General features: G+C 39.4%; 1 protein-coding gene across 3 annotated transcripts in view; it reads right to left on the bottom strand.

Annotated features, from left to right (window-relative positions):
* LOC140500318 (uncharacterized) overlaps nucleotides 1–22,891 on the bottom strand; it is a 55,551-nt gene that overhangs the window by 17,907 nt on the left and 14,753 nt on the right. The window contains exons 4-5 of one of the 3 annotated variants that reach the window (XM_072602790.1): nucleotides 22,055–22,174; nucleotides 17,263–18,862 (exon numbers count right to left, since the gene is read on the bottom strand). In XM_072602790.1, coding sequence (XP_072458891.1) covers nucleotides 17,263–18,862; nucleotides 22,055–22,174 — 1,720 coding nt within the window. Of the gene's footprint in view, nucleotides 1–16,067; nucleotides 18,863–22,054; nucleotides 22,175–22,891 lie in introns of those variants that run through there. The other 2 variants (XM_072602787.1, XM_072602789.1) reach the window with 2 other exon arrangements.

The following is a 22,891-nucleotide window of genomic DNA, read 5'->3' as shown; positions in this document are numbered from 1 at the left end:
TTTGTATCATTACTATGCTGTGTATATGTCCTCTCCCAGCAAAAAAAACCTCCCTGAAAATAGGGATTAGGTTATAAATCTCTGACTAAAACCAATAGGGAATACAAACATGGAAAGTTTTCAGAAAAGAGAAGAGGTGAAGTGTTACGAAGGTGGGGTATAGCCAGTTTCTAGAGCAAAGAATGAGCATTATGGATCTCAGAAAGACTCTAAGTTTTTTGGAAATCAAAGCAGCTTTTAGTTAGATACAAGGAAAACATCTCCTAACAATTAAGGATGCCCCAAATTGGAAGGTGGTGCTTTGGGAGGTAGAGGATCTGCTGCTACTAGAGGTTTTCAAGCAGAGGTTACTGCTACTCAATAAAGAAGCTGCAGAAAAGTTTTGGGTTGAAGGAACTTTGGACTAGTTGATCTCTGAAGACCCATTCAGCTCAGGCATTCCATGATCCAAAATCAAGATCCTATTAATGGGAGCCAACTCCAAAAATTACAGAACTTCATAATTCAAAGGACCTCAGAGTCCAACCCCTTTATTTTATAGGTTGTGAACCTGAAGGCCACAAAGGGGAAGAGATTACACAGCAAAATATTGGGAAAAGAAAAAATAAGTTCAGCCAATACTTAGGCTGCAGAAGAACCTTTTAAATTTCAAAAATTTTTGCATCCTGTTGCCTTATAGTAGTTGTACTAGTACTATCTGTTTAGTGAGGAAAATGTATGAAGAAAGACAAATATTGACAATCTCCTCCTCTTGATTCCTCCTAGGATTTCTGTGACACTTCTTTTCTTCTGGTTTTCTCCTAGCTGTTTCACCACTCCCTCTCAATCTCCTTTGATGGGGAACTGATCTTTAAGAAGCCTCAGTTCAGAAAGCTGAGAATGTAATCACAAAATTTTAACAAGGTGTTAAATTGACTGGAAAGATTTATCTCCCCTTGATTCTGTTATGATGTGTGAACACCCTGACAGAATTAAAAGGACCAATCTTATTGGAAGAGTAAATATTATTAAAGTCTTTACAGCTAAACCCTAAGAACTAAAGTTCAATTTTAGGAAGTGCAAGTTCATAACTGTTTTATACAGGAGATCCTTGCAGGGTGGAAAAAGAGATATCTCTATCCTCTTCACTCCATAGGCCATGGCAATTATCAGTGACTTGCCCAGAAATCTGACAATCCATCAGTTCAAGAGTTCAAGGCACCACTGAAAGAGCAGAAGCACACTACAGACAGAAACAGAGAAAGGCAGTTACATTAAGGAGAAAGCAGTTTCTAGGAAAGGGACATCAGTCACAGCATTCAGCCACCTATGGAAAGGAGCAGATGCAAGGAATATCAGTGCCAAGCAGAGACACTGCCAAGGTGAGCTGTATGAGGACTCTACAAAGAGATAAAGGACATCCAGGACCTCAAGTACTAGGAGTGAACTGCCTTTGCTGTACCAGTATCCTACATATACATTTCACTACCACTGTACTCTAAATTTGGACCGACTCTTCCCATGGGTGCTGTGTATTTACATGAGTGCATCCCAGGTTTATAGAATGAATGTTTTGTAGGTGTTGTTAGCTTAATATATCAGTAAATGCCTGTGCTAAACCTATAGCTATGACCGATGTTTACTGGGAACACACTGGTGGGGGCTCAGGAATGATACTGTTAAGAGTGCAGAGTTACCCTTTGTACCCAAGACAGCAGCAACCTGCTGAGGACTCAGAAATAACCTAGTATAGCCTCTCATTCAATAAACAAGGAAATTAAGACCTGAAGATGTTAAGTAACTTGTCTAAGGTCACACAAGTAGTAGGCGGCAGAAATAGATTTTAGGATCTCTGACTACAAATCCAGAACCCTTTTCACTAAACAAAGCTGCCTCTTTAGTTTTTTTAGGGAAGTTGGGTTAGACAAACTTTAAGATCCCTCCCAGCTCTAAATCATCTTCCAAATGTCCCTTCTTTTCTCCCATAGGTGGACATTCCTAGACCTGGACCTTCTTTCCAGTCTACTCTCTTTTGAACTACCATGGGTTAAACTATCATTTCCATGCAGAAGATTCCCAGATCTATATATCTAGCACTTGTCTCTCTCCTGAAATCCAATCCTGCATCACCAACTGCCTAATGGAAATCTCTAAATATGTGTGACACAAACATCTCAAATTCAACAAGTCCAAAGCAAATGACTCTTCACCTCCAAACTCTCCCCAGTCCTAACCACTATTTCTGCTAAAGATACCACCATTCTTCCAAAATTCCCAGTTCACAACCTTAGAATCATGTCTACTTCTCTCAATGCTCCCCGTTCTTCCCTCATCTCCAGCTGATGGAAGGGTCTTCTCTATTTCTCCTTCACATCTCAGTCTAAAACATGGCCTTCTCTCCACTCCCACAACTGCTGTCCTAATTCAGATTCTCATCCCTTCACCTCTGCACTATCCTGAGGGCTTGAATGGTCTCCCTGCCTGAAGTGTCTCCCCTCTCTAATCCATCCCCCACAAAGCGGCCACAGTCGCATTCCTCAGTCACAGAACCGACCACGTCAGTGGCTCCCAACTTACTCTAGGACAACCTAGAACACAAACGCTTCCACGCGGCATTTAAAACCTCCAGCTTATCTTTCCAAGGTCATTTTATCTCTTTTTCATCAAGAGCTCTACCCGTCCAACCGGCCAGTCTTCTGTTCCTCAGACCAGACGTCCTGTCCCGTCCTTGTTTGCCTGTCGTGTCCTGCTTCATTCAGACCGTGAGCTCCTGGAGACCCTTAGTAAGCGTTAAGGGGCACCGGGCTAATGCCAAACGGACCATGCCGTCCCCGTGCCCAGTGCACCGTCTCTCCTCTTCTGCGCCTCGGACCCTCAGCGTCCTTCACTTCGCAGGACGCCCACCACCATCTGCGCCGGTGTTTCCTCCGTCTCCTCTGGGCCCAGCAGAAGGGCTGGTGTCTCCCCGACCTCTCAGCGCCCAGCACGGGGTCTGGGCCACGCCAGGCGCTCACTGAACCCTCGGGAGGTAACTGGGGCGCGCAGCGGGGCTTGGGCTCCTTCCCGGGCGCACCCCTTTGCCCCCTCCCGGGCAGGACTCACCCTTGGGTGCGGCCCACACGGGGAACGACCCCCAGAGCGGACCTACGGAGGGGAAACATGGACCCGGGGCATCGACTCAAAGGGGACCCCCGCCGAAGGAGCCATCCCGCCGGACCGCCGGGGCGCTTCCGGACCCGCTCTAGAAACCGGGAGGACCTGCCTCGGCGGCCGCTCAGCCCGAGAACCCGTGCCTGCCCCCACCCCGGCCCAGCGTGGCAGCGATGGAGCCCCGCCCACCGCGGCGCGTGCCAAACAGGCTCCACCCCCGGGGTGGGGCTAGAGGGGCGGGCCCTGCGGCCCTCGGACCCGCCCTCCCGCCACGTGCTCAGCCTCGAGTTGGGGGCAGAAATCAGAGCCCGGGAGCGGGGCAGGCCAGCGGAGTGGACGGCGCGTCCTGGCCTCGTGGTGCGACCACCTCGCCCTGCGCCCTGGAAACGGGCTTCGTGTCCTGAGCTCTGCCCCACCGAACACCTCCTGGCAGCTCTCCGTCTTCCTCCGTGACTGTGGCACCCGGCCCACAGCCACGCTCTCAACCCCTTTCCTGCCAACGTTGCTGAGACTTTCCTATTGATTTCTTCTGAATTCTGGACTCGGCTTGTGGGGCTCGAGAACAGGCCATGTAATCCAGGAGTGAACAAGTATCTGTTAAGTGTCTGCTACGTGCCAGACACTGTGCCAAGTGGCACGTAGCAACTGAGCTCATTTTTCCGTTAGATAAGTGGTGAAAGGACTCGAACAGCTTCCAAAGAGCTGCTGAAAACGTGGTATTCATATGAAAGACTGCTCCAGATAACTAAATAATAAGAGAAATGGAAAACTTAAATACCTCTGAAGTTTCACGATAAGAGACAGAAATAGCTTTGAAGGGATTGCCAGAAAATAACCCCAATAAACTGTTGGTAGAGCTGTGAATTGTCCCCGTATTCTAGAAATCAATTTTGGATTTTGCAGGAAAAGTGATTAAACTGTTCATACCCTTTGACCCAGAAACCCCAGTGATGGACATATGCACTAAGGAGCACAAGGTTCAAAGAAAGATCCCAAACATATCAAAATTTTTATTGCAGCCCTCTTCACTGTAGCAAAATACTGGTTGGAGAATAACTGAACATCTTTAGGAATAACAAATATGAGAAATTCAGAAAAACATGGAAAGCCTTGTATGAACTAATATATAGTGAAGTAATGAACAATAAACAAAAACACTGTGGGGTTATAATACTTTGTCACAGAGAAGGGTTCATTTTTGTGGGAAGGCTGAAATGACTGATGCAAGGATAAATGTTATCAATTATATATTTTTAAAAGAAGATGAGATTCAAGATTAAGAAATGAAAGAAGTCTCCCCAATTGATAAGTGGTCAAAGGATATGAACAGGCAATTTTCAGAGGAAGAAATTAAAGATACCTATAGTCACATAAAAAAATGCTCCAAATCACTATTGATTAGAGAGATGCAAATGAAAACAACTCTGAGGTACCACATCACAACTATCAGATTGGCAAACATGTCAGAACAGGAAGATGATAAATGTTGGAGAGGATGTGGGAGAGTTGGAACACTAATACACTGTTGGTGGAGCTGTGAGCTGATCCAACCATTCTGGAGAGCAATTTGGAACTGTGACCAAAGGGCTACAAAAATGTGCATACCCTTGACCCAGCAATAGTACTTCTAGGACTGTATCCCCAGATATCATAAAAATGGGAAAGGGTCCCACATGTACAAAAATATTTATAGCAGCTCCCTTTGTGGTGGCCAAAAACTGGAAATCAAGGGGTGCCCATCAATTGGGGAATGGCTGAATAAATTATGGTATATGAATATAATGGAATACTATTGTGCTATAAGAAATGATGAACAGGAAGATTTCAGAGAGGCCTGGAAAGACTTATATGATCTGACGCTGAGTGAAAGGAACAGAGCCAGGAAAACCTTGTGCCCAGTAACAACTACAGTGTGCAAGAGCTTTTCCTGGTAGACTTGGAACTTCATTGCAATGCAAGGACTTAAAAAAAAATTCCCAATGGTCTCCTAAGGCAAAATGCCTTCCACATCCAGAGAAAGAATTATGGAATTTAATCACAAAATGTAACTGATCATTTTTTTTCTTGTGTGTGTGTATTGTGTTTTGGTTTATTAGATTTCTCACACTCATTTTAATTCTCCAACACAACATGACTATAGTGAAAATGCATTTAATAGGAACGTATGTGTAGAACCTATACAAAATTGTATGCCATCTCAGGGAGGGAGGGGGAAGATAGGAGGGAGGGAAGGAAAAATAATAATCTAAGTTATACGATAGTGACTGTAGAACACTGAAAATAAATACAATTAATTAATGAAAAAAAGGAAATCAAAGAAATCAAAGACCTGCAGACTACTCACAACCTTCATGATCATATATCCTGAATAGTATTTGAAACCAATGAAAGAGATGAAAATGAAAGCACTAAAAAACATCATAAGAAAAGTTAGCTATGAGGTTAACTATGAGGTTTAGAAATCGGTTATATGTTTTTGGTCAGACCACTAACTAACTGGAGCAAAGCAGAAAATCAAACCAAATGCAGAAGGATAATGACAAGATGCTGTGCAGTTCTAACAGCTTCAGACCAATCTATTCAAGTAAGGTGTTGACTCTAAAAAGTGGTTAGACGATATGGGAAACAATATTAACTTGATTATTTACGTTTCTTATAATAGTTTAACTTACAGTCCCATTAGAGAGGAGGACAAGAGGACCTAGAAAGTATCTCAGGTCCTAAAGACTTGGAAAAGGAAAAAAACAGAATGGCAATTTAGAGGAGAAATGCATTTGCAAAACGTTAGGAGAAAGGTGCAGATTACAAATAGCATAAAATAGCAAACATCACTAATGCTCAATCTTGACCTGGAATGTAAGTTCCTTGCAAGTAAGGAATGCTTTATTTGTTGTAACTGAATCCCCACTACTTAACACAGTTCCTGACACACGGTAGTTTATTTGCTGATAAATCAATCAAAAGAACTAAAGCACTGAGCAGGTAACAGCTAGGTGGTACAATGGATAGAACACTGGTCCTGGAATCAGAAGAACCCGAGCTCAAATCCAGTTTTAGACGTTTACTAGCTGTGTGACCCTGGGGAAGTAACTTAACCCCAATTTCCTCAACAATAAGAAAAAAATGAGTATCCTAAGTAGGGAATGTTGCAAACATTTTCAGATCAATTTGCTGTGTAGGTTGGTTTTCCTTTATTTTAAGGGAAGACTCACTGTGTTAGGGGTGGTGGTAAAGTCAATATAACCAAACTATGGTATAAAGAGAAGATTATCAGTAAAGCTTTTTTTAAAAAAAGTATCATTTTAATATATATTTAAAATAAGTTTTTATTTAAATTTTTATATTCTTTTCTTTTTATATCATCTACATTTCCCCATCTTTTTCTTTCTGCCCCTTCCAGAAAGCTATCCTTTATAATAAAGAATTTTTTAAAAAAGGAAAAACATTAGCCACACTAACCATCAGATTTTTATATGTATGCAGTCTTCTACATCCATGGTCCCCTACCTTTCCAAAGAAGGAAAGAAGGATACCTTTTCATATCTCCTCCTTGGGACCAAGGATGATCATCGTCATTTTACAGCAATCTTGTTGTACTTTTCGTTTACACTGCTATAGTTACTGTGTATATTGTTTTCCTGGTAATGCTCACTTCAGTTTTTATCAAATAAAATTAGTCTTCTCATGATTCTCTGTATTAATTATGTTCATCATTTCTTACAACACAGTTATATTCACTTAGCCATTCCCTAGTCAATGGGCATCTTATTTGTTTACAATCCTTTGATATCACAAAAAGTATCGCTGCAAAGATTTTGGTGCATTTGACACCATCAATTTTGTCACTAACTTCTGGAGCATGGGGAGAAAGAGGGAAAAATCATATGCGTAGGAGTCACTGGGTCAAAGACCATGTATATTTTAGTCACTTTTGTTGTTTAATACAAAATTGCTTTCTGGAAGGTTGGATCAGATTTGCAGATAGAGCAACTATTGTGTCTGTCTTTTCATAGCCTCTTGAATATTGATAATTATTTTCTTTTGTCATCTTTATCAGTTTGATTATTGTAAAGTAAAAACTGCAAGGTTTGTAAAAAATTTGTATTTCTCTTATTAGTGATTTGGAGTAATCTTTTCTATGATCATTAATAGTTTGTAATTGTAAGATGAGAACTGTTTCTTCATATCCTTTGACCACTTATCTGCCAAGGAATGGCCTTTGGTCCTTCATTTCTAATGGTATTTATAGAGGAAGGTGGTGCAGCAGATTGAGCACTAGGGCTGGAGTCAGGAAGATCTAAGTTCAGATTTGGTCTCTGACACTTCCCAATTGAGCAAGTCATTTTAACTCTGTCTGCTTTAGTTTTCTACAAAAAGGGGAGATGATGATAACAGCAACTACCTGCCACGGTTGCTATGAGGACCCAATATATATATTTATATATATAAATAAAAATTTGGAATACATATACACACACACATGCATACATACACACACATATATAATATATTTATATATACATACATGTACATATATACATATATACATACACATATCTATATCTATATATATCTTTACAAATCTTAAAATGTTATATAAATGCTAGCTACTATATCTTGTACTTCAGACCTTTATCAGACATATCAGATAGAAAATATTTTTCCAATTGACTATTTCACTTCTTATCCTAATTGTGTTAATTTTGTTCAAATTAATAGCTCTTTAATTTCACATAAGCAAAATTAACTTTTGAAATTGCTTCTGTCTCTTATTTGAAGAATTCACTTTCTCTCCATAGTTTGAAAAAGCTATGGAAGATCTGATTATCTTTTAATTTTTTAAAGTCATGATCTTTAATATTCAGGTCATGTATTCATGCAGAATTTATTATGGTATATGGCATATCATGTTGGTTTAAACCTAATTTCTGCCATACTGTTTTCCAGTTTCATAACAATTTTTGTCTAATGAGTTCTTTCATAAGTAATTCAGTTTCAGCTTTATTGAACACTAGGTTATTGCATCTAATTATTTTTTATTCTTCCTTTTCTCGTCTGCTCCAGTCATCTACTTTATTTTTTAACTATCAAATGATTTTGATGACTTGCTTTATAATATAGTCTGAAGTCTGGAAGTACTATTCCTCTTTCATTCCTAATTTTTTTCATTATTTCTCAGATCTTTTTTTCCCTGAAAATGAGTTTTAGTATTATTTTTGTGAAGTTCTGTAAAATATCCCGTTAATAGTTTAAGCGGGAGAGCACTAAACCTTTAAACTAATTGTAGTAATATTGTCATTTTTATTATATTGGCACAGCCCTGCCATAAGCTCTGAATAGCCCTCCAGGTATCGCTTGTTCTTTATTTCTTGAAGGAGTGATTCTCAAAAATTGTATCTATACAAGTACTAAATGTGCTTTGGCAGAACGACTCTCAGGTTATTTTATAATTACTTTAAATTGGATTTCTGCTTTTATTATCGCCTTCCAGATTTTATTATTGCTACACAGAAATGTTATAGTTTTTGTGGGGGCACAGGAGGGGATTTTGGTGTCTTCAACTGTACTGAAGCTACTGTTTTACTTTCTTAGCTGATTCTCAAGGATTATCTGAGTAAATGACCATGTTATTTGCAAACAGGGATAGTTTTGTCTCCTATTTGCCTATTTATGTTTTTAATTTCTTTCTCTTGTCTTATTAATATTGCTAGTATTTCTAGAACTATATCAAATAGTGGAGGGAAAAGGGAACATCCTTAACTTATTCTGGTATTTTGTATATAATGCTAGCTTTTGGGTTTAGATACTTTTTAATCACATTTTTAAAAAAATGTGCTTTTATGCCTATATTTTGTTGAGTTTGGTTTTTGTTTGTTTGTTTGTTTTTGGTGAGTTAGTTTGTTTTAGTTTTTCCAGTAGTCCTTGAAAGCTGAAGACGTAATCACAGATAAGGAGCAGAGATTTCAGCTGTACAAGATGTGGTGATCTTAAAAGGTGATCGATCTCTCTATGACATAGTAGTACCTTTAATGAATCAAAAAAAAAGAAGCAATACAGGTAACCTTCAGAAGTCATTTTACTGAATCCAAGAAACAAAGCACAGAAATGGAGAAAAGAAATCTACAAGAAGCTGCATGGAGCTAAGAAGTGTAGGCAGAGGCAACTCCCACAAACAAAGGGGTCAGGACTCAGAGAGAAAGAGACAGAGACAGTCTGAAAGACCCAGACAGAGGCTTTTTGGGTCACTCTGACATTCATTGTGTCATGACGGAATTGGTGCAACCCACTTCCCACCCCAACTACAGATGACCACAATGATAACCCTTTACCTCCTTTTTCCCCTTGAGCTTCTTCATGGGAACCTGAAGCTTTTTCTTCTGGGCATATGGGGGAAGTCTGTTTACTTTTGTTTTAAATGTTTATTTAGTCAGTCAACAGCATTTATTAAGTGCCTACTATGTGCCAGGCACTATGCTATATGTTTTTATGTAAACAGTGCAGTATATTTATTAGAAGTACAGTTGGTAGGAAGCAATCCTTAGAAAAACATCTCCAGAGAAGAAATAAAGACCTAATACTGAGGTGCTTTGCCAGAAGCATTATCTCTGACTGGGGACTCACAAGTAACAAAAAAATAAAGAAAACGTTATAGATTCCTTGTTACTGCTTCCCAGAGCAGAAGTGTATTTATTCTTGAGAAAGCCATCTGGGAAAAGTGCCCATAGTAGAGTACGGGTAAAACAGAAGTGGCTGAACAACCATGATCACCACACTATTTTATTTAATGTTGAGTATTAGTAAATACTAAGTAAATGAGTGATGTACCTTGTCAAAGTTTTTTTTGCATTATTTAATTAATAATAAATATAGCTAATATTTATACAGTGCTTACTATGTGCCAAGTATTGTGCTAAGCACTTTACACAACAATCCTGAGGTGTAGGAGCTATTACTATCCTATATTACAGATGAGGAAACTGAGTCCAGCAGAGGTTTAGTGATTTTTCCCAGAGTCACACAGCTAGTTGTCTGAGGCTAGATTTGAAGTCATGTCTTCTTGTCGCCAGACTCAGTGTTCTAATATGATTATGTTAACAGTTTTCCTAATTTGAATTATCCTTGTGAGGTGAATGGAAGAGGTAGTATATCAAGAAATAACTGTGGTATATACATGTGTGGTAAAGCAGATGGCATCAGTAAAATAATTTTTTAATAAAATTCTTGGTAACATAAAGAGAGCCTTCTCAGTAGAATTAGAAGGGTAGAATTAGAAGCCAAATTGCAAGGAAAGGAGAAGTTGAAGAAATGGAGACAATGAGAACAGATAGCCCTTTCTAAGTGTCTGACTGTGAAGGGAAGAAGAGACATAGGACAACAGCTTTAGGGAATGTCAGGGCCACGTGAATATTTTTTTTAAGGATAAACAAGATCTGGTGTTTAGTGGATATGGAGACATTGAAGGTAAGAGAAATAAAGAGGATCGGGGGTTGAACTCCCAGTTGAGAAAAGTAGGCATGAGATCCAAAGCACAAATGGGTGGGGTTAGCTATCCTTAGAATAAGGCAAACCTCTTCATCAAAGACTAGGAGCATCACCTACACCTTAGCAAACAAGGACACAACAAAGGATAATGAGGGATTTTGAGATGTTGAGGGCAAGAGGAATTGGCTTCTATTTTCTCAGTAAAATATGAGGCACAGCACTCTGTTGAGAGGTAGGGGACAGAAGTGGTAGAGATATAGAGATAAGGGTTTGGAGTAGCAGCTAAAGATGGTATGATCATCAATCACGGAGAAATAGAAAGATGAAAGTGAGAACCCAATTGAGATTAGATAAGTAGTTTCTAGTGAACCCAGTGGGTACAGTTATTTGACTTTTTCCAGAAGAATTCTTAAGTTCCTGAGTAAGAATAATAACTGTAGATGATGAGGGTAACATAGGTTTGAGAGTTTGGCAAAGCAGAAGTGATAATCAAGCAAGAAGGGAAGAAAGTCCAGGGCAGCTAATAATGTATAGTTGTATCAAGACTTTGAAAAGAAATGGGGCCAGGGAAGGAGAAGAGGTATAGGAATTGGAAGCTAAAATGGGGGGAAAAGTAGATTTAGAAGGCAGAATGAGAGGCAGATAAAGAAAAGGTCAAAAAGTAGAGCAGGGTCTCAGTTCCAGCTTCCAAGTTAGGCTAAAGACTAACGTGGAATAACTAGGACAAAATCTCAGACCGAAATAAGGCCTCTAGTGCAGTCATTCTGAATCTGCAGGGCTATCCAGCTAGCTAATAGTGGTTGAAACCAGAAGCAATTTCCTAGAACTTCAAGGGGCAAGTTCACAGGTGTGATGCTCAGGTTCAGAACTTGCAGAACTCAGACTAGAAGGGCAGTAATAGGATGTTGAGCACAAAAAGCTAGCAAGTCCCCAGCTGGAATTGTCCCTGAAGTCCTAGAATAATACAACATTTAATATCCTAAGAAAGCAATAAGGATCCTAGAGGACACGAGCATAGCTCAGACAGTCCCTCCAGAAATATGCAGAGCTCAATCCTAACATAGAGTCCAAAGTCCAGAAATATACTAGAAAAATGGGGCTGGGGGGGAGGGGAGAAAGAATCCCACTATAAAAAACAATTATGTGACACAAACCCTGAAGAAGAAAGTGATTCCCAAGCATTACAAACAAGGCCTCAAAGAAAGACACAGCTTAGGCATAAATTCAACTAGAAATCCTGGAAGAGATGAAGCAAGTTCTTTTTAAGAGTTTAAAGTTTTGTTTTGTTTTTTAAATAAATGAAATAAGAACACTAGAGGAAAAATTGGAAAACAAGTAAGAACTATATAATTATAGAATTGGAGAGGGAATTAATAGTTTGGTAAAAAAAAAAAATAGGTACAAAACCTTACTCAAGCAACAAACTCCCTGAAAATTAGAGTCAACCAAACAGAAAACAGTGACTTCATGAGACAATGAGAAAAATTAAAATAAAGTTAAGCAACTGAAAAGGTCAAAGAAAATGTAAGCTATCTCATAGCAAAAAAACAAAAAAAAAACAAAAAAAAACTAACCTAGGAAAGAGACTGAGATATAATTTAAGAATCACTGGAATAACTGAAAGTCATGACCAAAAAAGGGCCTAGACATCTTGTATCTATACAGGTTCTGAATGTACTTTGGAAGGTTGACATTATAGGAAATTATAAAAGAGAAGTGCTCAAACTTCTTAGAAACAAAGGGCAAAGTAGAAATAGAGAAACAAAACCAAACCAAACCACTGGTAACTTCCTGAAACTCCAAAATACAAACAAGAATATCATGGTCAAAATCTGGAGCTTCCAAGTCAAAGAAAAAAAATTACTGTAAGCACCCAGAAAGAATCAAAGCACTTAGGAATTACAGTCAGGATTTACACAAGATTTAGCAGCCACCACTAAAAAGAAGCAGAGAGCTTGGGATATGATATTCAAGAATGGAAAAATTCTAGACTTAAAACCAATAATAATTTATCCCATACAACTGAGTATAATCCTTCAAGTTGAAAAATGGATTTTTAATGAAATAGAGGACCTCCAAGTATTCCTGATAAAAATACAAAGCTGCATAAAAATTTAGAATTGAAACAGTAGTCAGGAGAAATATAAAATGGTAAACCTTAACAACAATATGGGACTAAACAAGGATAAACTGTTTATATTCTAATATAAAAAATATAGTCTAATATGGAGAGATGATAAATGTGTAAACCCTTAACTGTATTATCATCCAGGGGCAAAAAGAGAGTCTTTTTATACAGAGGAACTCAAAGTGATTCTGCTATATCTTGATGATCTTAAGAGAAGAATGGTAAGGGAAGTAGAATACACCTGAACCTCACTCTCATTTGAACTGGTCAAAAGAAGGGAGAAAATACCACACACATACACATACACATACACATACACACACACACACACACACACATCTAAGTACAGAAATACATTTCACCCATAAAGAAATAGGAAGGAAAGGAGAGAAGAGCGAAGGACAAAGTAAAGGAGAAGTGGACTAAGGGAGGGATTAATCAAAGCAAAACACTCTCTAGAGATATATGAAAAAAAATTTTAACAGCTCTTTTCAAAGCGGCAAAGAATTGTGAACTGAAGGGAGTGTACCTCAAGTGAGGAATGCCTGAACAAGTCATGGCATATGAATGTGACAGAAAATTATTGTTCTACAAGAAATGATGACAGGAATAATTTCAGAGAAACCTGGGGAGACTTGTATGAACACATGAGGAGTAAAATGAGCACCAACCAGGAGAACAATTTACACAAAGACAACACGATTGCAAAGGCAATTTTGAAAGATTTAGGAACTCTGATCAGTATAGTGACCAACCATGATTCCAGAGGATGAATGATGAGGCATGCTACCCACTTCCTGATAGAGAGGTATGGGACTCAAGAGTGAAGAATGATGCTTTTTCTTTTTTTAAATATGGTCAGTGTGGTTTTACCTTTCTTTCTTATTAGTGGGGGACAGAAGGAGGAGTTGAAAGGGAAAGAAGATAGATTTTATTGATTGTTTGGGGGAAAAGCTTAATCTTACAAAACTGAATATGGAAAATTAGTGCGGATCCTTACTGTCTCTGTTTCTAGCTGGAGAGTCAGGCTCTTTCATAGTCCTGAAGAAAAATGAAGGAGCTTCATACTAAAATGGCAGAGAAAGAGGCAAATCCAGCTTACAGGTATCACAATTCATCTCCCAATCTCTGACTACCTGGACCCTACTTTCAAGTAACTTAAGTGGGATACGGTGTGAAAAGGACTGGATATAGAGACAGAATGTTTGACTCACACATTTACTACCTGTGTGACTTTGGGCAAATCTTTCTGGGGCTGTTTCCTCTCTGTAAAATGAGGGGTTTGACCAGATGATATTAAGGATATAGTCCAGCTTTAAATCTATGAGGAACATAAGAAAGGTGGACATTCTAAGCAAAATCTGGAGAACATAGGGCATATTTTCAGTAAATAAAAGTGCAGCCAGAAGCCTTCAAAGCAACTGTCCCACCAGCAAGTCTGAATCAATCCTGCCCTTGTTCCCTCCTCTAAAGAATTCCCTCTCAACAACTTACTTCCAGATACTTCACTCTCCCCAGTAATCTTAAAGTCTCTGGGGAATAAATGAAAAGTTGCTCTTCACCACAGAAAATCTGGACAACTCTACCCTAAAAGATCTTAAGCAGGTTATAACAGCTTTACTAAATATAGTATAAAAGCCATTTAATATAAGCGACTCCATTGACCCTTAAGCAAGATGTCACATGTTGCCTTAGCAGCTACTGGTTGTCTTCCTCTTGTTTCAGCACCCAAACAAAGCTCCAGCTTTGGTTCCCAGGAAAGCCTGAACCCCTCCAAATATCTGTCACATGCATGGAAAACAAGTTCTTCTTTTTATTGGTACATATCTTCTAAAGAGACTGTTCCAGAAATGGTTAGTTGTCTAATAAAAACTGTGAGCAGTTGTCCCACTAACCAGAAAGTGCTTTGTATTCTACAAGACATTCACTTGGCATTCTTGTTGTATTCTATTAGCTAGAAAGCTGCATATAGGTCTTATCTCCCCACGAGACTATAAGCTACTTGAGAGTGGAAACTATATATAATTTACCTCTGTGTTCCACAGAGTGCCAAGATTACACATAGATATTTGTCAAATGAATGAAGAAACTGAAGAGGTGAAACCCCACAAGGGCAAGACATCACCCAAAGGGAAGGTTTTAAGGAAAGTCTCGGCACTAAAGGTAACCTTAGTAGAAAAACCTTGGACTTAGAAGTCAGGAGATCTGAGTTTTATCTCAGCTCTTCTATTTACATAGTTGTATGACTAGGATCAAGTCAAAGAATACAAAAATGTCAGAGCTGATGGGGGCTTGGGGACATCATCCAAATCTAAGTCTCTTGACCTCTCCAAGCCATAGGTTGCTCATCTATTTAAAAAAAGAAAAAATAAAGGTGCTTGGACTCCTTGTTTTACAGGGCTGTAATAGATTACCCTGGGAGGTCCTTAAAGTGTTAGAGGAATAGGAGCTACCTTTCATACTTTTGACCCTGCTTACTTTACCTGGAAAAATGGAAGCTCTTCAAGCCGGTATTTTCGGGACATGTTCAGGTCAGCCATGACATTTCAGTCAGTGTTTTCCCTCAGCCCTTAGCTTTCCATTTGTAAAGTAAATGGTATGACTGGATGATCACTAAGATGAGAGAGCTTCACTAACAAGCTAGGAACCTGTGACTTTTCTGCCTAAATAGGTTCTGCTACCCCACAGGGTAAGATGAAGGGAAGGAAAAGGGTAGAAAGGAGCCCTGAACTGATTTCCATCTTTCTGCCACGGAGCTGCATTTCCCTTCACACCTAGAAAATCTAATGAAGTTCCCTATAAAATAACACAACTAATAAAAAAATTCAGGAGTTTCAGAGAACCAGAAAAATATGAGAGTTGGAAAGGACCCCAGGGAACATTTTTCTAGCTTATACCTGAATAGGAACTATCTATCAATTACACTATCTCCAACAAGCAGACCTCTAACTTCCTCTTGGAAACTTTGAGCAAAGAGAAACTCACTACCTACCAAGATATTGTATTCCGCCTCTGGAAGGCCCTGATGATTAGGGAGTTTTCCTTAAGCTGAAATTTGAGCTTACTCCAGTTACTCACAATTCTGTCTGGTAGGACCATATAAAACAAGTCTTAGAGAAAGGTGAGGGAAGATGGTAGCTATGAAGTGGTAGGCACTTCACAATCCTTCAGTGGATTCTGGACACCTCCTTTTAACTGTTAATTCATTATAGAGAGGAGAAATTAACCCTGTTTCATCTTTAAATGCTAAAACTGGGAATGGGAGTCCAGCAAAATACTTAGAATTGAATTAATTCCACGACAGGTAAAAATACCATCTTAACGATAACAATTTTAAATGTGAGTATTTTCTCCCCAACAAAGCTCTTTCAGTGCCATGCAGGTAGGCCCAGAGAAAGGATGCTTTATTAATCTGGAATTAACAAATTCTAAACAGACATAATCCTGAGTTATGAAGACCTTCCACTCTTTCAGAGATTCAACGTGTCTGATGAACACTTTCCTTAAAATCATTGTCTTGTAAGGACTACTAATCATTCCTCAATCTTGATACTTCATCTCCCATTCTTTTTTTTTTCTTTCATCCTGGAGAAATACACTTTATTAGGCCCCAGGGGTGGATAATCACAAGTCAGAGGCACTGGCATCTTCTATTCCCTGGGTTTCCTTCCTTCCTGGCAGAGAAGGAAGCCATAGGCCATTCCTCACACTTAGGAAAAATTCCCTTCTCATCCTCCCTCACTTCTTTGAATCCTTGCCTTTCTTTAAGGTTTGACTAAGGTGCCTTCTCTCTAATGAAAATTTCCTTGATTCCCTCCAGTTTTAAGTTCCCAGTATCTCTTAATATTATCTTGAATATTGTGTACATGTTGTATGTCTCCATTCTGGCAGATGAATGTTTATCTCCTTGAGAGTTATTTAGCCAATGCTTTGTTCACTGCAGAAATTAGTAAATGTTTGTTGAATTGAAGGTCTCATCAGCTATCAGGATTCAATTATCATCTCTATGCAAATGACTCTCAACTCTGCACCTCTAGTCCTAATCTCTACTGAGCTTTAGTCATGAATCAATAACTAACTGCCTAGTGGACATTTCTGACTGGATGTCCCTTGGGCATCTCAAAATCAACAATTCTGAAAGAGATCTCAATTATCTTTCCTCATAAACCTATCCCTCTTACAAACTTCTCCATTTCTGTTGAGGATGCCACCATTCTTCCAAATTCCCAGGTCTAAAAACCTGTGAGAGCTATTTTTCCTCCCTTGCCACTTATATCTAATTCATTGCTAAGCCTCCTGTCAATCCTATATCCTTAACATCTCTCAAATTCATCACCTTCTGAAATGGATATTCACTGGATGACAACTGGTGAAAACATACATCGGATAAGGGTGAAGTGATACCAAAGGCTCTGCCACATGTGTTGTATCCATATAATTTCCTCTCCAATAGAAATGCTCTGCTTTTGAATGTATAAGCTCCAATTAAAAGTATTTCTACATTCGTAATCATTTTCTCTCAAGTATGAATTTTCTGATGCTTAGTAAGCTGTGAGCTCTGGCTGAAGGCTTTTCCACACTCCTGACAACTATATGGTTTTTCTCCAGTATGAATTTTCTCATGTTGAATAAGGGATGAACTCCTACTGAAGGCTTTCCCACATTCAGCACATTCATAGAGTTTTTCTCCAGTGTGAATTCTGTGATGTACAGTTAGTTGTGAACTCTGACTAAAACCTTTCCCACATTCAACACATTCATAAGGTTTCTCTTCCATATGAATACTTTGATGTTGAATAAGGTGAGAACTCTGAGTGAAAGCTTTCTCACAAACATTACATTTATAAGGTTTCTCTCCAGTATGAGTTCTCTGATGACGAATAAGTTGTGAATTGACACTGAAGGCTTTACCACATTCATCACACCCATAGGGTTTTTCTCCAGTATGAGCTCTCTGATGCTGAATAAGTTGTGAGCTCCAACTGAAGTCTTTCCCACATTCATGGCATTTATAAGGTTTCTCTCCATTATGAGCTCTCTGGTGTAAAATAAGGTGTGAGCTTTGACTGAAAGCTTTACCACATTTATCACACTCATATGGTTTCTCTCCAGTATGAATTCTCTGATGTTGAATAAGGTGTGAGCTGCAACTGAAGCTTTTCCCACATTCAAGACATTCATAGGGTTTCTCTCCAGTATGGACTCTTTGATGCTGAATAAGATTTGCCCTCTGACTGAAAGCCTTACAACATTCATTACATTTATATGGTTTCTCTCCTGTGTGAGTTCGCTGATGTCGAATAAGTTCTGAATTTAGATTGAAAGCATTACCACATTCATTACATTTATATGGTTTCTCTCCAGTGTGAGTCCTCTGATGTCGAATAAGTCGTGAGTTTAGACTGAAGGCTTTGCCACATTCATCACATCCATAGGGTTTCTCTCCAGTGTGAATGCTCTGATGCTGCATAAGTCCTGAGCTACAGACAAATCCTTTCCCACATTCATTACATTCATAGGGTTTCTCTCCAGTATGAATTCTTTGATGTCGAATAAGATTGGAGCTCTGACTGAAGCCTTTCCAACAATCCTTACATTTATAAGGTTTCTCTCCAGTGTGAATTCTCTGGTGTCGAATAAGTTCTGAGTTAAGATTAAAGACTTTCCCACATTCATCACACCCATAAGGTTTCTCTCCAGTATGAATCCTCTGATGTCGAATAAGATCTGAATTGTATTTGAAAGTTTTGCCACAAGTATCACATCCATGGGCTTGCTCTCCCATAGTATCACTCTGGTATAAAATGAAACTTGGATTCAGACCAAAGTTTCTCCCAAATTCACCACCACATTCCTGATTTTCTTCACCAAGGGAGGTTTTGTTGTGGTTTATAGTCACTTTCCTGAAACCTTTCTCCTGGACAAAAGATCTCTCCAGCATTACCTCAGTAGAATTTCCCTGATTATTTTCTAACTTTCCCCCAAATGCATAAACTTCTCCAAAAACAGGTTCTTGTGGAGCATCTTTTAAAGGTATTTCTGAAGTCCCTCCAGGAGATTCTACATCTTCTGACACATCCTCTTTTTTATAAGATGTCTTGTTCTCAGTACCTATCTCAGAATCTGAAACAATAAACAAAAATGTTTTCTGTACTGGAAGAAAGGAAACTCCTAGAAGAATATAATCATTGAAATTAAGGTCTAAGAGAAGTAGATGGCTTTGATAGCCCTCAAAATTAGCTTCAAAAGCTAGACAGAGAAAGGAAGTAATAAGTAAGGGCTAGGTGAAATGGAAGAAAGAAGTCTTGGGGAAAGTAGTCTATACTTAACATAGTGCCTGGAACATTGTAATGTTTTAATCTCATTTAATCTATAGAGGCAAAAGGAATAGATAAGGAGAGTCAGTTGAGAAGGGCAGGACCAAGGGACAGACAAGGCAGAGGAGCTCATGATGAGCAAGAAGCTTAGTGAATGAACAAGAAACAAAAGAAGCAAACTGGGTCTAGGCAGACAGGAGATTTAGAGAGTAGGGTCTAGGCAAATGTTGAGATGAAGAAATGACATCTTGAGCAGGAAGGGATGAATGACAGACGGGAGCAAGAGTTAAACACAAAGTAAAGAGCTCCTTCTGATTGGTTCCATGGTGCTCCTCACATGGGTACTCCTGAGACATGCTGTGTCAACTTCTCACTCTAATAGGAGCCCTTGAAGGGAAACCAATGACAAGGTAGCCCTTTCCGTAGTCACATTAACTTTTCTCATGTCACTGATGATGGGAATAATGCCTTCATTTGTGCTCAGAGTCATTTCTTTCCAGCATTTACAGACCCTCTTCCTTACCCCATTTATAACAATTCTCAGCCTACAAGCAGATACATATCTTCTTAAAGAATCTAACACTGGACACATAACCAACATTTGCTATACTTTCCCCTCTTCTGAGATCTTTTCTATTGGACTCTCCACAATCTGACTTGTGATAAAACATAAAGATCAAGATGTTTCTTACAATCACCAAAGGCCTCCTACAATTCCAAGACAGCCTTCTCCCTTCACCTCTTCCTTAATTGTTCAGTTGCTACTGATACCTAATGCTTGGAACTTATTTCTTGGCAACATTTCTGACCTAAGCTCCTTAGATACTGCCTCAAATGGTGTACATCCTACCCCTTTACCAGTCCAAGAGACTTTTTAGAAGTACTGTATCAAGTCACTTTCTTTGAGAGTAGGAGCTCCCCATAACTCTATCCTTAGTCCTTTATTCTTCTCACTTTATAGCATAATCTTAAGAAATATGCTTCTTTTCCTTTGGCCACATGTTCCTTTGACCTCACTGTCCTAGAGAGTTGACTAAGGCACTGAGTACACTGCTTGGTGAATATCAGGTACTTAATAAATGCTTACTTGACTGATTAGTTGATCTTCCCAGGGCCACATCACATAGCCAATATGTATTAGAGGAAATACTTGATCCTAAATCCTCTTGATTCCAAAGCTAGTCTTTTTTCCACTACACCATGCTGTTTCTCCAGTGTGTACATAGAAGGCACTTATTAACTGTTTTCAAACTCCTTTGCTTGGCTTTAAAGGTCCTTCACAATCCAACGCCTACCTTTCCAACAGAAATTCAGAGTTTTTCCCACTATGCACTCTATTCTCCAAGCAAACTGAATTATCCTCTATTTCACAGATATGTCCTGAGCTTTTCCACCACTGTTCCTTTGTTTACAATGTTCCCTCAGTCTTAAATGGCTTTCCAACCCTACTTTGCTTGCTCAAGTCCTACACACCCTGTCAAGCTCAACTCCAATGCCACTTCCTTCATTAAGCCTTTCCTGATCTCCCAATCAAAGCACCTGCCTTCCTGCTTGGACTTCACCTAGTACTTTGCTTTGCAGCTCTGTCTGTACTCAGTATACTATGTCTTATCATCATATACGTACCTTAACACACTACTACAAGACTGTGAACTCTGTGGGAGCAGAAACCATCTTACCTAAATTCTGTGTCCCCTCAAGTGACTCTCATAGAACTTTGTACATGGCAGGTATTCAGTTTCTTCATGCAGACAATGAAGCAGTTGGATGGAATGATCTCTGTGTTCCTACCACCTCTGTGATTAATGGCTAAAGTCCTGTGGAATCCCAAATCCCATCCAGGGTACCTAGTGTAATTGTTGTTGTCCAGTCATTCAATTGCCCAAGTCTTCATAATCCCATGGACCATGGAGTTTTCTTGGCAGAAACCAGAATGGTTTGCCATTTCCTTCTCCAGTGGATTAAGGCAAACAAAGTTTCAATGACTTGGCCAGGATCACACAGTAAGTGTCTGGGGCAGTATTTGAACACAGGTCTTCCTAAGTGCAGGCCCAGTGCTCTATCCACTGAGTCACCTACCTGCTTCAAAGTGCCCTAGTGTGCTGGCCCAAAACTCCTAGAGCTTGTAAGTTTCTCTCCAAGACCCATGAAACACACCTGTAGCCAGCTGAATAAGTTCTACCTAACACTATGCTCTTTTCTGGAAATTTTCATACTCTATGCTTATACTCCTAATTGATTCAGCCAAAGCCTCTTGCATTAGCCAGTACCCATCAGCTCCCAGCATGTACCATGAGAGACAGAAAACCAAGTGGACTCACCTGAGTAAGAATTCCTTCCTTCCCTCAAAAAATCATTACCTTTAGATGCCTCATTGAGCTACCTGGTATAAAAGCACTATAATTCAGGCATCCTGTACCAAATAGGACTGATGGAGACCTCAGTAGAACTGGATGGGCCAAGTCTGAAGAAGGCTTCCTGAAGAACCAGCACCAAGGTATACTTTCTCAGCAGCCCATGATCCAAAGACTAACCTACCCAGTATCCCAATAAGCATACTGGTTATAAACCCTTCCCCCTTGTTGCCCTTCATCTTCCATTTTCCAGTTGTCAAGAGTTTTATTTTCAGCCTTGAATTTTCCTTTGTGTGAGTTAAAATATAGTGTAACAAAGTACTATTAATCTATGCATTTCTAGTCTGTAGGATTCTTTTGTGTTCTAATTTCCCTAGATACATGTGTTTCTCTTATACATATTTATGTACACTGTATTTCTCTATTATTACTCAAGGCCACTTCTCATCATTTGATTTTCTTTTACCCTTCATTTTTTTTTCAAAGCAAGTATGACTGTTTTGGAAGATAATGACATAACTTCCACTGACTCTCACTCTCTCTCTCTCTCTCTCTCTCTCTCTCTCTCTCTCTCTCTCTCTCTTCCCCTCCCTCCCTCCCTCCCTCCCTTCCTCCCTCTGTTTCTGTCTCTGTCTCTCACTCACCTTTTTTCAAGTCTTTCCAGGTGTCCTCTCTTTCCTCAGTACCCTGCAGTTCCAGGTCCCAGGGTTCTGCTCCTTGTTCCAGCTGGAAAATCAGGTCTGGTTTGGAGACTGAAAATCCTGCTTGTGATAAAGGAAAGGGATGCGTTGAAATTTGTGTGGTGGACACTTAAAGTATTCTCAAGGTTCAGTCCTACTTCCCTGATCTACAAGGGAATGTCAAAGGAGGGTATGATGAGAAAACTGCAAAGCTAACTTTTCTGAACAAACAAAATATCCAGGAAAGGCAGGACCAGCAAAGAAGCTAAGGATCTGGGGACAGACAAAAGATAAGCACTGCTGGTTCTCACATGCTGAGAGTACAGGAAATGTTTACTAATAACTATATTATCCCCCAAACCCAAGAATTTATGCTCTGACAAAAGCCTAACTCTTATGACAGCTGGGTGGCACAACTGGGCCCAGAGTCAGGAAAAACTGAGTTCCAATCTGGCCCCAGACAATTACTAACTGCGTGACCCTGGGCAAGTCACTTATTTTTTGTTTGCTTCAGCTTCAGCAATTATAAAATAAGGAAAATAATAGCACCTACCTCACAGTAGGGTTGTTGTAAGGATCAAATGACATAATACTTGTAAAGTGCTTTAGCATAGTGCCCAATACATAGTAGGTGCTACTTAAATATTTATCCCCTTCCCCTGATGGAAGTCTTACAAGCTCTCCATAGAACAGGATCTCCTTCTGAGAACTCAGAGGACAAGAAAATGGGAGCCTCAGGCTGAGCAAAGGAAACTGCCCATTTGCCCTTTCAGAAGGAACAGACTTATCCCAGGAAGCAAA

The sequence above is a fragment of the Notamacropus eugenii genome, chromosome 4 (genome assembly GCF_028372415.1).
Source record: "Notamacropus eugenii isolate mMacEug1 chromosome 4, mMacEug1.pri_v2, whole genome shotgun sequence".
NCBI lineage: Eukaryota > Metazoa > Chordata > Mammalia > Diprotodontia > Macropodidae > Notamacropus > Notamacropus eugenii.
The sequence above is the reverse complement of the archived record's forward strand: the minus strand, read 5'-3'. Positions and strand labels throughout refer to the sequence as shown.